Genomic DNA, 14794 nt, shown 5'->3' with positions numbered 1-14794 from the left:
TAGGGTCAGAATTTCAGTTCTTATACTTAGTGGAGCCTTTGAAGTAGGGGAGACTTCCTTCAAAGAAGCGCTTTGAAGTGCACACAGGTCCTTCCTTCTGCCCTGGCTCCAGACTAACTACAGGGGGTTAAGCAGTCCTTTGTGTTGAGACAAGATAGAGTCTATTCAGGTGTAAGTGTGAGGCTGTAACAAGCTCCTCCCTCTCATCCTGCCCAGGATGGCCTATCATGATATGGATGGCCCATCATTAACACCTATGCTGCGTTTGTGTGGGGCTGTCTAGAGGAAATGCACAAAGCTCAGCAGTCACCCATGCAAGATGTGTATTGGAGACAGGCTGCAGGCACACAGGCCTAGGAGCAGGAAAATGCCAACTTTCTAAAAGTGGCATTTTTGAAATGTATCATACAATTCCATAGTTACTAAACTCCCAATCGGGAATTGCAGCTTATTAAATGTAATAAGGAATCCTCAATGTGATCCTTTGAGAGGGGTAGGCCTCACTGCAGTGAAAAACTGATTTCAGAGTTTTCACTTCCAAGACACATGAAACTTAAAAATATATGTCCTAACTTTTAATTACATAGCACCCTGCCCTATGGGCTACCTAGGGCCTACTTTAGGGGTGACATGTATAAAAGGGGAGTTTAAGGCTTGACAAGGGGTTTTAAAAAAATGCCCAGCCGACATAGCAGTGTAACACTACAATCAGGCTGCAAAGGCAGGCCTGGGACATCTTTTAAAGTGCTACTTCAGTGGGTGGTACATGCAGTGCTGCATGGCTTCTGGCAGCATTTCGTTTACAGGCCCTGGGCACAAGTAGTGCACTTTAACAGGGATTTATAAGTAAATTAAATATGCCAATTAGCTATATACCAATCAAACCGTGTTCTAGAGAGAGAGAGAGCATATGTATTTTAGCACTGGTCAGCAGTGGAAAAGTGCACAGAGTCCTAAGGCCAACAAGCAAAAATCCAGCAAAAAGTAGGAGAAGGAAGGCAACCTTTTTTTGGAAGGCCACCCTAAGGCTGTCAGGTCTAACATAGTGCAAACAAATATATAAATACTGCATGAAATAACACTGAAGTCTCATCAACTGACAAGGCATTTCCTGTAATGAAAACAACATGTACACTTCTGGCATTCATCCAACTGGATGAGCGCACTCTCAGTGGAGACAGAAAACACAGCTTGAAGCCCGAAAAATATTAGGAATATGACCTGTACCAGCCACGGTGATGTCATTCACAAGTCAAGATGGCGTCTTCATGCAAGGGTGGACCGTCCATCAAAAACAAATGGTCTGATGTGGCCTGTGTCTGGGACATGAGGAGGGTGTGTTTGAAGTCCAAGTGAGCACAATCAGGATGTGACTGACCCAGGAAGGAATCATGTTAGGGGCGTCCTTAAGGCAAGGTGTATCACTCACTAGATGACTTGTACGCTCTGTTAGTTGAGATGTCCTTTGGAAGAAGGATGTTTGATAATGGGATTGGAAGGTTGTTCAATATGGCCTCTAAACACACTTTAGCCCTCATAAGAACACTGCTCTGAATAAATTGGGATAAAATCAATAATTTGACACTGACCCCACTCCTTATCACACACAATAGGAAGTGACATATTAAATCATTCTGAACTTTCTCCTGGGCTCCAGCCCAGTGGTCACTACTTTTTTGATCTTCAGATAGTTTTGTGCTATATAAGTACTCTCACAAACATACATTAAGTTGTTTGTTGTCCCCATGGTGACTCACATGCTTAGCACAAGGATGCTTGCCTTTCTTGGTGGAGTGTGGTACCCTGGATCTCCTGCCACCTGATGTCATAAGTTACTATGTAGAGGAAGCTGGGTGGATGAGAAATGAAAGGAGGGAAAGGTGAGGATAATCCTGTGAAATGAGGAAAAGGCAGAAAAGGAAGAACAGGGAGATGGTGATATGAAGTCTACTACAAGAGATCCCTCTGCAATCGAAGGTTCCCGGGCCACAGATCGATGGGGCCTGTGTAGGTGGATGGGCTCTAGAAGCGGGGCTTAAAACTGCATCTACCGCAGACATAGTGAAGTGCACACAATACAGCTGGTCTCTCTTAGGGCTCTTCTTCCACTCACCCCCCTTTTGGAGGGATGTTGGGAACCCTCTGGGACACTGTACTTCATCAGACAGGTTTCCATGATATCACATTCCATGAGCAACAACGCATGACACACCTGGACATAACTGTAGGTATATGCTGTACCACAACCCTCAATGCTCTAGCTTTGGGACAAACATGATTACTCAAGGGAAACAGAGGGAGCATAGGTTTTTAGATGCAGGCACCAAGTGAAGGTTAAAGTGTTGCCTCTGTCATGGGGCAGGGAGGAGTGGTTTGCTCTCTGATGGCATCCTGCATTCATAGAGGCAAAAGTAACCAATCACTTTAACTTTATTTTAGGAAGAGGACACCGAGAAGAAATTTAACCAGCTCCTACTTGATATCAATATGAAGGAAGAGGATGGTCTGGCACCCCAGGACATTGGTGAGCGGATGAAAGCACTACAGCAACAGCTCATTGCTCAGTACTTCATGGACAAGGACATACCCATCTGGGGCCAAGCAAGTCTGGATAAGGCCTTTGATTATGACAACTTGTCGCTAACTGAACACCTGAGTCTCCTTCACGCAACAGTCCAAGTGACACTGAGCGGTGCTGGACTAGAGATGATTAACCTTCTGCAGTATAAGGAGGAACTGGATGGTAAATCCAGCTGCCTTATCCGTATCCTGGACATACTCTACAAAGCAAACAAGACTTTGGCTGGGAAACTATCAAGAGTCGTCTTTTCAAAGCTCTCCAGCACTAGCCAAGACCTACTTGGACACATATTATTCAGTGGAATCTGGACCCCAATTCAGGCAGTTCTGTTCGCTCTAAAGGTGCAGGAGTGCAACGTTCCACAAGAAAAGGTGGAAGCCATACTCCAACGCGTGCAGACATACCAGATCGATATAAACACGACCATCGCATCACTGAAGGAGCAGGATCCTATGCTGCTTCTACAGCAACATGTAAAGAAAGAGAAGGACAAGGATTTAAAAACCATACTGGCAGAAATGAGAAAATACAATTATCCTGAAAAGATGCTTTCTATCCTCGAACAAGTGCTTAGTGAAGTTGCCAATCAACTTCCAGTATATCAAACCCTAGATCTGGATGAAAAGATGAAGAAAGAAGGTATAGCAATGACCAGATCAATAGACTTTGAAAATCCTGATATTGAGACACTGGTTAAAGTTCTGATTGGCTTGTGTGTGGCTGTTCAGGACACTACGACTATTGTAAGCCAGTCGGGAGAGAAGATTGAGGGCTATTTTCCACGCATGACTCAGCTCGCATCCGTGCTGACTCTGCTCATTTCTAAAGCACCTGAATGCAATGGATGTCTTTTGGAGATATTTACTGGCGAGGGCAAATCTTCCATTGTGGCCATGCTGGCCCTTGTTTATGCCATCCGTGGGAAGAAGGTTGATGTTATCACAAGTTCACCAGTACTTGCCCGTCGAGATCAAGAGGAATGGAGCAAACTGTACAAGATGTTTGATGTGTCTTGTAGTGTTGTACCACCTCCAGGGTTAGATGAATGCACTGATTCAAGAGAAAGTGACAAATTAATTAAAAAGGCTTATGCAGCTGATATTGTGTACGGTACTGTCGGGAACTTTGCTGCTGACATTCTGCGGCAAGAGTTTGAAAAGTACAAAACCAGAGGAGATCGGACTTTTGACATGGCCATTGTGGATGAGGTAGACTATATGACCCTGGACAGCGGTGTTCAAGTCACATACCTTTCACATGCCGCAACAGGAATGCGGCACTTAGAACAACTGCTGGCAGCCATCTGGGCGAAGATATGCACTTGCCAACGCATCCAGGAGGCCAAAACTGATGACATTCTTTGGGCAACAGGATCACAATACTTTCACAAAGTTGCTGCAGCAGCTGTCATGGGACCGAAGACATCAGAGCATTTTTCTCCCCTCGATATTCTCATGCCGGGACTACAGCTGGGGTTCTTCACTGAAGAGGATGTAAAGCAGATTCAGTCCACTCTGGATACGTCTGAGCAGCCAATCACTGAAGCGCCGAAAGACTCTGCACTCAAAGAACTCATGGATAAACTTGGACCTGCACAGCAGCAAGATCTATTGTCAATATTTCAGAAAGTCTTTGAAGACGCAGTTGTTTTTGAATATTATGAGATTAAGGATGGTAAAGCCTCTGAATTTGAGATCAATACATCATTGGATAGCTCCTCATCAGAGAATAAGTCCACACCTGATCATGACAAGGTTCAAATTCTTCTCCTGGAAAATGGCCGTGCCTGTGAGTTGATGAGCGAAAAGGCTTTGGTGGAAGGAGCGGTGACTGAACTGGAATCCAGAATCCGGTACTCAGACACCTATCAGCCACCAGATAAACAAGAGAGCAGTGATGAGAACTTTATTCTCCTGCCAGCCTACCTGAAGGAATATATCCAGAACCGAATGAAGATCTTGGTGGAAAATGCATTGAAGGCCCTCGTAATGGAGAAGGATCGGGAGTACATGATAGAATCAGCCACAGACTCAGGACAAGTGAAGACCACCACACCCATACATGAATACCACACCATCATCCCTGTGGACTTCAAAGCCACTGGTGTGCTTGAGAAGAATAAGCGCTGGGGTGACGGCTTACAGCAGTTCCTGGAGATGAAGCATCAACTGGCAATATCTCCACTGTCCAATGTCACCAACTTCATGTCAAATTTCCATTTCCTTAAACGATATACTAAAGGCACAGGCATGTTTGGGGTCTCTGGAACCCTAGGAGATGAGGCAGATGTTGAATTCCTTAAAAAACACTACAAGGTGTCTAGTTACATCATGCCTACTCATCGCTACACCAAGAAGACTGAGCTACCTATTCTCCAGGTCAAAGGAGGGCGCGACGCATGGATCAAAACTATTTGTGAACATGTGAAGGAGCGCACAAGTCCAAATCAGTGGGGTAAAGGCCAAGCGGCTTTAGTTGTCTGTGAAGATGTGAAAACATCTGAAAGGCTGCAAAAAGACCTGATAGAATTAAAGGTGTCCAATCCAGACAAAATAACCTTGTACACCAGAAGTGATAAACACAATATTGAGAAGAGGACCTTTGATGCAGGAGATGTTATCATTGCCACAAACCTCGGTGGAAGGGGCACTGATGTTAAAATCACTAAAGATGTCAATGAAAGTGGCGGACTCTTTGTAATTCTCACCCACTTCCCCACAAACATGAGAGTCGAAAAACAAATATTTGGTCGAACCTCTCGTAAAGGAAACCCTGGGATGGTCCAGATGATATTGAATCACAATGACCTGTCACCATCGTACCAAGGCCAACCCATTGAGGTTATGAGACAGCTCAGAGCAGATTATGAAAAGAAGCGAATTGCGGACATGGAAAACGATGAGCTCTTGGAAGTACAGATGCGGGAGGAACTCTTTGAGAAATTTTGTGGACATCTAAATCTTTTTCAAGGTCATTACAATAAGGAGGAAAAACGAGATATCTATATGACTTCTGATTTGGTGATATGTGAAGACACCTTTGATTACTCCAAGACAAAGCTAGACTACCGCCCAGCCCTCAATGCATTAAAGGAGAGCTGGGCCCTTTGGCTCACACTACATGAGAAGGACATTGAAGATCATAAAAACATCAATGAACTCAAGAAAGACCTTGACCAAGTGATCCAGAAGAGGGCAGACAGCCTCCTACGAGGGGAATCAGATAACTTCTACGACTTCATCAAACAAGCTATGGATCGCATGTATCTCCACACTCAGAACAAAGCATCGGATTATGGAGCACTATCATTCTGGAAGAAAGCAGAGAATACTGATCGGGTGTACCGTGCTGTCTCACTCTATAATCAAGCCTACATTACAATCAATCTGGGACAGGACGGATACATGCAGAAGGCAGTGGATCTCTTGAAAGAATCCAAGAAAATGATCGATGTTTATGTATCCGAGGTGTCCAATGCCACAGTTTATTGCCAGATGTCCTGCATAGCAAAGTTTGAACCTCACAACAAGGATGATCCCAACTTTACAAAACAAATGCAGACCCGCAAGAGCCTGTTCAAGTCCTGGATCGATTACATTGACAAGTCTGTAGAAAAGTTAACTGAGCTTCAAAACAGCAAAAGTAATGCTATAACCAAGGACCAGGCTGTTTTCTCATTGTCAACGGATCATGGCCTTATAACCACTGATGAGATGACTGTGCTGTATGACTATGGCCTTTCTTTTGTGTTTGAAGTTGAGAAGAAGCCAGAATTCTGCATTGATGCTCTCATTTGCTTTATCCTTGGAGCTTTGCAGGTCCTTGCTGGGATTCTTGTGTGCGTTCTCACATTAGGAACAGCTAGTCAAATCGGCATGGGTCTGATTTTTGAGGGTGTCTCGGACATGATATCTGGAATCGAAGGGATGATAAAAGGCACCTTTGACTGGGCAGAATGGGCCATATCAAAAGCTATAAGTATTGGGCTATCCCTGGTAACTGCAGGATTTAGCACTATAAAAAAAATATCTGAAACTGTCATCAAAGTTGCAAAAAGCCTGATAACCGGAGCCAAAACCTTTGCATCTGTTGCTGATGATATAATTCGTTCAGGGAAAGCTCTAATTTCTGCAATTACTTCTTCAGCAAAATCAACAGCCTCGGCTGTGACCAAAGAGTCTCTAACAAGGTCCATCAAGACCCTTGCCTCAAATTCTGCCTTAAAAAAAAATTTTGTGCATGCAGCAAAGTATGCTGGTCAAGAGATCGCCAAGCAAGGGGCACTAAAAGGCCTGGAATACGGCATGGACAAAGGGCTCGAAGCCGCCTTCAAAGGTATCTTTGAGAAAGCATTCAAAGACATGATCACAAAATCAGTCAAGGGAGATCAATCTTTGAATGAGATGATGATCAAGTTTGTGATAGTCAACGGAGTTCCAGAAAAAGCTCTTCTGACGGAAACCCCGACCACCTTTCAGGTGAGAGCAGCCCATAGAGAGATCATGAAGAATATAATGGCAGAGGTTTGTCAATCTGCAGTGGCTGATGTTACCGGTGACTACGACACCGTGAGTAAAGTGTTTACTTATCTCCAGACCATGGAAAGTGGCATCCTTGAAATTATGGAGAAAGCTAAGGTGAAAGGAGCCATCCAGAAAGGCTTTAAGCTCAGTGTTGAGATTGGTAAAAGCACTGTTGAGTTTGTGCAGATGATAAATTCTGCCCCAACTCAAGACATAATTGAAACAAGAGTCATCCCTTTTATGGTTCAGAGGTGTGGTGAGGTTTCATCTGCAGCTGAATATGAGGAAGATGGACGTCACAATTTCCCTGATGTACAGACAGTGAAAACTGAATTATTAGATACGGTAGCTGAGTTATTAAATGATGAATTTCTTAGCATATTTACCAATCGATTAACAACTTTGGTAAACAATCCTATCCGCAAAGAAATGAATCAGCATGTTGGGAAAACCATTGACAATATCCTGGGGAGAAACAAGACTGAGCGGTTCTTCATTGAACAAAAGCACAAAAGGAAAATGAAGAAGACACAAGTTAATGGAGAAAAACTTAAACTAACAGAGGCCGAGCAGAAGGAGGTGAATGACTATGTGAAGAAAATGGAGGACAGAAGCAGTCCGGCCACAGAGCTGGACTTGAACGTCCTCACCAAGAGTGACCTTCTGGAGGGGAAAGGTATCAAGGTCATTATGGTGGATGAGAATCAGAAGAACATCTCCACGGAGATCTACCCAGGCAAAGACTCCTCAGCTGGTGTCATCACCCTCCAGCTACAGAAAGTAAAGGACGGGGATGAAAGGTAAGGTGCCAAGCAACTGCAGTTTATTCATTCATATGTCTGTGTTCACATTTCATACAACAAGTTCTCAAAAGGAGACTGTGGCAAGTGTCATAGATCATAAATCAGTTTGGGATGGACCATAGACAGCTCCCGTCCTCCTGATAGTCTGGTTTTTGCAACATTTCAGAGGTCTCCCGGAATCCAAATATCTACTCCCTGAGGCAGATGGCGACCTACTCACCACCTCCTCATTACAACACATCCTGTGGTCTTCTCTCTCCATATGTATATGTTATGTGTGTTTGTAAAGCACACTATCACCCGGAAGGAAATCCTGGTAGATGTGTTTGCCTAGCCCTGCCTATGGTAGGACAGTTAATTGAAAGCCTTTTCAATATAGCACCCTGATGTCCTGGAAGGTGTGGCCTAAGTCTCTCTCATTACAAAGACAGAGTCCAGATCTTAAATTCATGAAGATTTTATGTGGGTGGATTTTGAAAGATAAACTTTATTTAGGTACCCACTACAAACGTTTTGTGTTGTAGTGGGTACCTAAAGTACTTACACCTTATACCAGGTCCAGGTATCCCTTATTACTGAAATGTTGTCAGTGCGTAGAAGCCAGGCTCTCTAGGGGTAGCTGTGGATGAGCATCCAAGGCCTAACTAGGAGACATGCAAAGCTCATGCAACACCACTGTATAGTCACACTGTACTCACACACATGAAAGAAAGTACTCAGATATAAAGGTACTTTATTTTAGTGACTCAAATGCTGAAAATACCTTAGGGACTATACCCACTTAGTAGGTAAGTAAAATACATTACAATAAAGAAATAGGTGTAAAAACAGTTTGAAAATAGTGCAAATAGTGAAACTCACAATAGTTAGAAAAGGGCCTGGGGGAACACAACCCATATACTAAAATAGTGGAAAGCAAAAGTCGGTTTCCCACCTGGGCAAGCATAGTGTGTAGAAGGGTGCTGGGAGTATTAGAAAACACCAAAGATAAGTAATAATAATAGAACCCACCCCAGAGCTCAGAAAAGCAGGAGTAAATCACAGTAACTTTCGTAGAACACACAAGAACATGTTATAGAAGATTTTGCAAGAACCAGAAGAGGCTGCAAGGCACCAACAATGGATTCCAGGACCTGGAGACCTGTGGAAGAAGGGGACCAAGTCTAAGAAGCACTGAAGAGTCCAGGGAGAACAGGAGCCCCTGCAAACCCGGATGAAGGTGCAAAAGAAGAACCACCAGTGAAGAAGAACAATCAGTACTGCACCCAAGAAGATGAATGGGGGTTTTTGGTTGGTGCAGATGATGTCCCATGCCGGATGGGTGATTGCAGTCTGGTTTGTATCACTGGATTCCACCAACAAGCCTTGGCACATGCAAAGCTTGCGGTTAGTGGAAAATGGCACTGCCCGGGACCAGCAGGGACCTGGTGGCCTCTACCCAGGACAGGGAGTCAGAGGGGGCTCTCAGCACCCCAGAGAGCCCTCAGAAGACCAGACAATTAGCACAGGAGTCCCACAGCATGGGAACAAAGGAGGTGAAAAAGGAGGCCCACGCAGATCTACATAAAGGGATCCTACGCCACTGGAGAACCACGCAGGAGGCTGTGCGTCGCAGGATAGAGTGCTGGGTGCTGGAGCTGCATGGTGCATTAAGAACTTCAAGGAAGGATGCCAACAAGACTTGCCAACTGCAAAACACGAGGTGCACGGGGGTACTGTCTTGCGTGGGGAGGCAAGCTCTTACCTCTACCAAAGTAGGACAGTAGGACGTCAGGACCGTCAGGATCACTTCAGTTCACCACCCGTGAAGCTTGATCCAGGCAACTCGTCAGTAGAGGGGACCCACACCGCCAGTCGTCGATGCAGAGAGGTGGCTGCTAAAGCAGGGGAGTGACTCCTTCACTCCAAGGGAGATTCCTTTGTACTTCTGGTGCAGGCTGGAGACTGGCTGTCCTCTGAGGATGTACGACCGGAACACAGTTGCAGTTGCTGGCAGGAGCTTAAGATACAGTGTTGCAGAAGTAATCTTTGCTTTTTGTAGCAGTTTGTACAGTTCTTGGAGGGTCCAGATGCAGTTTCTTCAGTGAGAAGATGAAGTAAAGGATGCAGAGGACTCCTACTGGAGTCTTGCAATCCGAATCTGAGGAAACGCCCAGAGGAGAGACCCTAATTAGTCCTGAAAGGGGGATTGGTCAGCTACACAGGTATGCACCTATCAGGGGAGGGATCTGACGTCACCTGCTGGCACTGGCCACTCGGATGCTCCCAGAGTTCCCTGCCACCTTGGAATCCAAGATGGAAAAACCCAGGGACCCTCTGGAGGAGCTCTGACCACCACCCATGGGGTGGTGATGGACAGGGGAGTGGTCACTCCCCTTTCCTTTGTCCATTTTCACGCCAGAGCAGGGACTGGGGGTCCCTGAACCGGTGTAGACTGGATTATGCAAGGAGGGTACCAAAGGTGCCTTCAAAGCATTTCCAGTGGCTTGGGGAGTCTACCCCTCCTATGTCTGTAACAAATATTTCCAAGGGGAGAGAATGTAACATCCCTCTCCCACAGGAAATCCTTTGTTCTGCCTTTCTGGGCTTGAGCTGCTCAAGCAACAGGAGGTTTCTGTGAGGTGGCAGTAGCTGGGGCTGCCTGGAAAACCTCAGAAGGCTGTAATGGCAGTACTGGGGGTCCTCTAAGGAGCCCCCAGAAAGCATGGAATCAAACAACTAATGCTTCCAAAAGCCTTGGGGTATGATTCCAACATGTTTGATACCAAACATGTCCATATTCGGAGTTACCATTGTGAAGCTGCACATAGGTAGTGACCTATGTACAGTGCACATGTAAAATAGCGTCCCCGCACTCACGAAGTCTGGGAAAATGGTCCTAGAAGTCATAGGGGCACCTCTGCTCTTGCAGGGGTGCCCTCACACAAAGGTACTCTGCACCCTGCCCCCAGGGGTGGGACTGGCATGAAGTGGGTACTCCTCCTAATTTACCTAATTTCCCACCAGTCCCGCCACCAAAAGTGGTGTCAGGAACTGGCGGTCGGCCTCCTCCACTATTTGGAGAGGACTAGGTCACTTGTCAAAGGTGGCAAGGCCTTTGAAGCTCCCTACCCTGGAATGTCCACCCTGCTTGGGAGAGAAGGTCACACCTCTTCCCAAAGCAGGCCTTTAATTTGAGCCCTCAAGAGCACTGGTTCTCACCTCAGGGGGGCAGAACTCTCTAAAGTGGCTACATTGGTTCTGTCTAGTCAGTGCCCACTCTGGGAATTGGTAGGTGTAGGAAGTTGGCTCTGTATGTGCTATTTCAAAGTAAGGAATAGCATGCACAGAGTCCAAGGGTTCCCCTTAGAGGTAAGATAGTGGCAAAAAGAGATAATACTAATGCTCTATTTTGTGGTAGTGTGGTCGAGCAGTAGGCTTATCCAAGGAGTAGTGTTAAGCATTTGTTGTACATACACATAGACAATAAATGAGGTACACACACTCAGAGACAAATCCAGCCAATAGGTTTTGTGATAGAAAAATATATTTTCTTAGTTTATTTTAAGAACCACAGGTTCACATTTTACATGTAATATCTCATTTGAAAGGTATTGCAGGTAAGTACTCTAGGAACTTTGAATCATTACTTTAGCATGTATACTTTTTACATAAAACACAATAAGCTGTTTTAAAAGTGGACACTGCAATTTTCACAGTTCCTGGGGGAGGTAAAGTTTTGTTAGATTTCACAGGTAAGTAAGTCACTTACAGGTTTCAGTTTTTGGTCCAAGGTAGCCCACCGTTGGGGGTTCAGAGCAACCCCAAAGTTATCACACCAGCAGCTCAGGGCCGGTCAGGTGCAAAGGTCAAAGAGGTGCCCAAAACACATAGGCTATAATGGAGAGAAGGGGGTGCCCTGGTTCCAGTCTGCCAGCAGGTAAGTACCCGCGTCTTCGGAGGGCAGACCAGGGGGGTTTTGTAGGGCACCGGGGGGGACACGAGTCAGCACAGAAAGTACACCCTCAGCAGCGCGGGGGCGGCCGGGTGCAGTGTGCAAACACGCGTCGGGTTCCCAATGGTTTTCAATGAGAGATCAAGGGATCTCTTCAGCGTTGCAGGCAGGCAAGGGGGGGCTCCTCGGGGTAGCCACCACCTGGGCAAGGGAGAGGGCCTCCTGGGGGTCACTCCTGCACAGAAGTTCCGTTCCTTCAGGTGCTGGGGGCTGCGGGTGCAGGGTCTTTTCCAGCCGTCGGGAAATGGAGTTCAGACAGTCGCGGTCAGGGGGAGCCTGGGGATTCCCTCTGCAGGCGTCGCTGTAGGGGCTCAGGGGGGACAACTTTGGTTACTCACAGTTGTAGAGTCGCCGGAGGGTCCTCCCTGAGTTGTTTGTTCTCCACCAGTCGAGTCGGGGTCGCCGGGTGCAGTGTTGCAAGTCGCACGCTTCTTGCGGGGAGTTGCAGGGGTCTTTAAATCTGCTCCTTGTAACAAAGTTGCAGTTCTTTTGGAGCAGTGCCGCTGTCCTCGGGAGTTTCTTGTCTTTTTCGAAGCAGAGCAGTCCTCAGAGGATTCAAAGGTCGCTGGTCCCTTGGAAAGCGTCGCTGGAGCAGGTTTCTTTGGAAGGCAGGAGACAGGCCGGTAAGTCTGGGGCCAAGGCAGTTGGTGTCTTCTGTTCTTCCTCTGCAGGGGTTTTTCAGCTCAGCAGTCCTTCTTCTTGTAGTTGCAGGAATCTAAATTCTTAGGTTCAGGGGAGCCCTTAAATACTAAATTTAAGGGCGTGTTTAGGTCTGGGGGGTTAGTAGCCAATGGCTACTAGCCCTGAGGGTGAGTACACCCTCTTTGTGCCTCCTCCCAAGGGGAGGGGGGTCACATCCCTAATCCTATTGGGGGAATCCTCCTTCTACAAGATGGAGGATTTCTAAAAGTCAGAGTCACCTCAGCTCAGGACACCTTAGGGGCTGTCCTGACTGGCCAGTGACTCCTCCTTGTTTTTCTCATTATCTCTCCTGGACTTGCCGCCAAAAGTGGGGGCTGGGTCCAGGCGGCGGGCATCTCCACTAGCTGGAGTGCCCTGGGGCATTGTAACACGAAGCTTGAGCCTTTGAAGCTCACTGCTAGGTGTTACAGTTCCTGCAGGGGGGAGGTGTGAAGCACCTCCACCCAGAGCAGGCTTTGTTTCTGTCCTCAGAGAGCACAAAGGCTCTCACCGCATGAGGTCAGAAACTCGTCTCAGCAGCAGGCTGGCACAGACCAGTCAGTCCTGCACTGAACAATTGGGTAAAATACAGGGGGTATCTCTAAGATGCCCTCTGTGTGCATTTTTTAATAAATCCAACACTGGCATCAGTGTGGGTTTATTATTCTGAGAAGTTTGATACTAAACTTCCCAGTATTCAGTGTAGCCATTATGGAGCTGTGGAGTTCGTTTTTGACAGACTCCCAGCCCATATACTCTTATGGCTACCCTGCACTTACAACGTCTAAGGTTTTGCTTAGACACTGTAGGGGCATAGTGCTCATGCACATATGCCCTCACCTGTGGTATAGTGCACCCTGCCTTAGGGCTGTAAGGCCTGCTAGAGGGGTGACTTACCTATGCCACAGGCAGTGTGAGGTTGGCATGGCACCCTGAGGGGAGTGCCATGTCGACTTACTCATTTTCTCCCCACCAGCACACACAAGCTGGCAAGCAGTGTGTCTGTGCTGAGTGAGGGGTCCCTAGGGTGGCATAAGACATGCTGCAGCCCTTAGAGACCTTCCCTGGCATCAGGGTCCTTGGTACCAGGGGTACCAGTTACAAGGGACTTACCTGGGCGCCAGGGTTGTGCCAATTGTGGATACAATGGTACATTTTAGGTGAAGGAACACTGGTGCTGGGGCCTGGTTAGCAGGGTCCCAGCACACTTCTCAGTCAAGTCAGCATCAGTATCAGGCAAAAAGTGGGGGGTAACTGCAACAGGGAGCCATTTCTTTACACAAGCCCCCCCCCCCAGCCCACAGGCCAGGAGACTCAGCCAAAGCTGGGAGAGTCTTCCTAGTCTGTCAGGCGAGGAAGAGTAGAGGAAATAGGCTGGTTTGTTGCAGGGCCTACTCTGCCTTCCATCCTCCTGTTCAGGTCATTCCCTCTGGGGAACTGACCCACTTCCACAGTGATAGGACCTAGTCTGAATTGCCTCTTGTCTGTGCTTTTAATGTCTTCACCCATTCTCTCTATTTTGGGGTTAGAGGTATCCACCTCTGCTAATCTTATTTTAGCTACGGTCACCCCTAGCTTACCCAAAGAGGTTACCCAGAGCTGGAGTAACCCCACCATGACCATCAGGGTCAGGGGGCCTAACTTGCTATTTGGCATGGGGTCTGACCACCATGCCAAGGATAGTGCAGCCATAAAGGCTAACACCCAGCAGAGGCCACTGACAGCTGTCAGTGCCCAGAACCACACCTTTTGCTCTTCACCTACAAGGGAAGGGGCTAAGTTACAGGCTTCTTTGGGTTCAGGGTGCCTGTCTGCTGAATTAGAGTGGGGGGTTACCACATCTTGTAGTAAACACCCTTCTTCCACTCTTTCTTCTGTTAGCTGAGGAGCCACCCACTCAGGTTTAACAGTTGCCTGACTAGCCAGGACTTCTTGTGGGTCAGGCTGGACTTTACCAGTGCCACTTTTGGAGTTCTCCCCTACTGGAGCAGAATCTCCTTGGCTTGCGGGAACCTTGGCTAAAGGTTGTCCACCCTTCCTACACTGTTTTCTTTTCTTTTTCTTCTGGGGCCTGCTTGCAGTTACTGCAGGGGCAGGTCCTCCAGAATCCTTGGGAGAGGACTGGCACTGGACCAGTTCCTCTCTTGGGCTCTGACTAACCTCTGGGTAGTCATTTCCAAGGAGACAATCAAGGGGGAGGTCTGTACTGACT

General features: G+C 47.0%; 1 protein-coding gene across 1 annotated transcript in view; it reads left to right on the top strand.

Annotated features, from left to right (window-relative positions):
• The window catches only part of LOC138252844 (uncharacterized), a 261104-nt gene that overhangs the window by 190545 nt on the left and 55765 nt on the right, over positions 1–14794 (top strand). Inside the window, exon 5 of the mRNA XM_069205771.1 lies at positions 2440–7904. Within this exon, the coding sequence (XP_069061872.1) occupies positions 2440–7904 (5465 nt within the window). The remainder of the gene's footprint in view (positions 1–2439; positions 7905–14794) is intronic.

This window comes from Pleurodeles waltl, chromosome 1_2, assembly GCF_031143425.1.
Source record: "Pleurodeles waltl isolate 20211129_DDA chromosome 1_2, aPleWal1.hap1.20221129, whole genome shotgun sequence".
NCBI classification, from domain to species: Eukaryota; Metazoa; Chordata; class Amphibia; order Caudata; family Salamandridae; genus Pleurodeles; species Pleurodeles waltl.
Note: the sequence above shows the minus strand (reverse complement) of the source record. Positions and strands in the feature narration are given on the sequence as shown.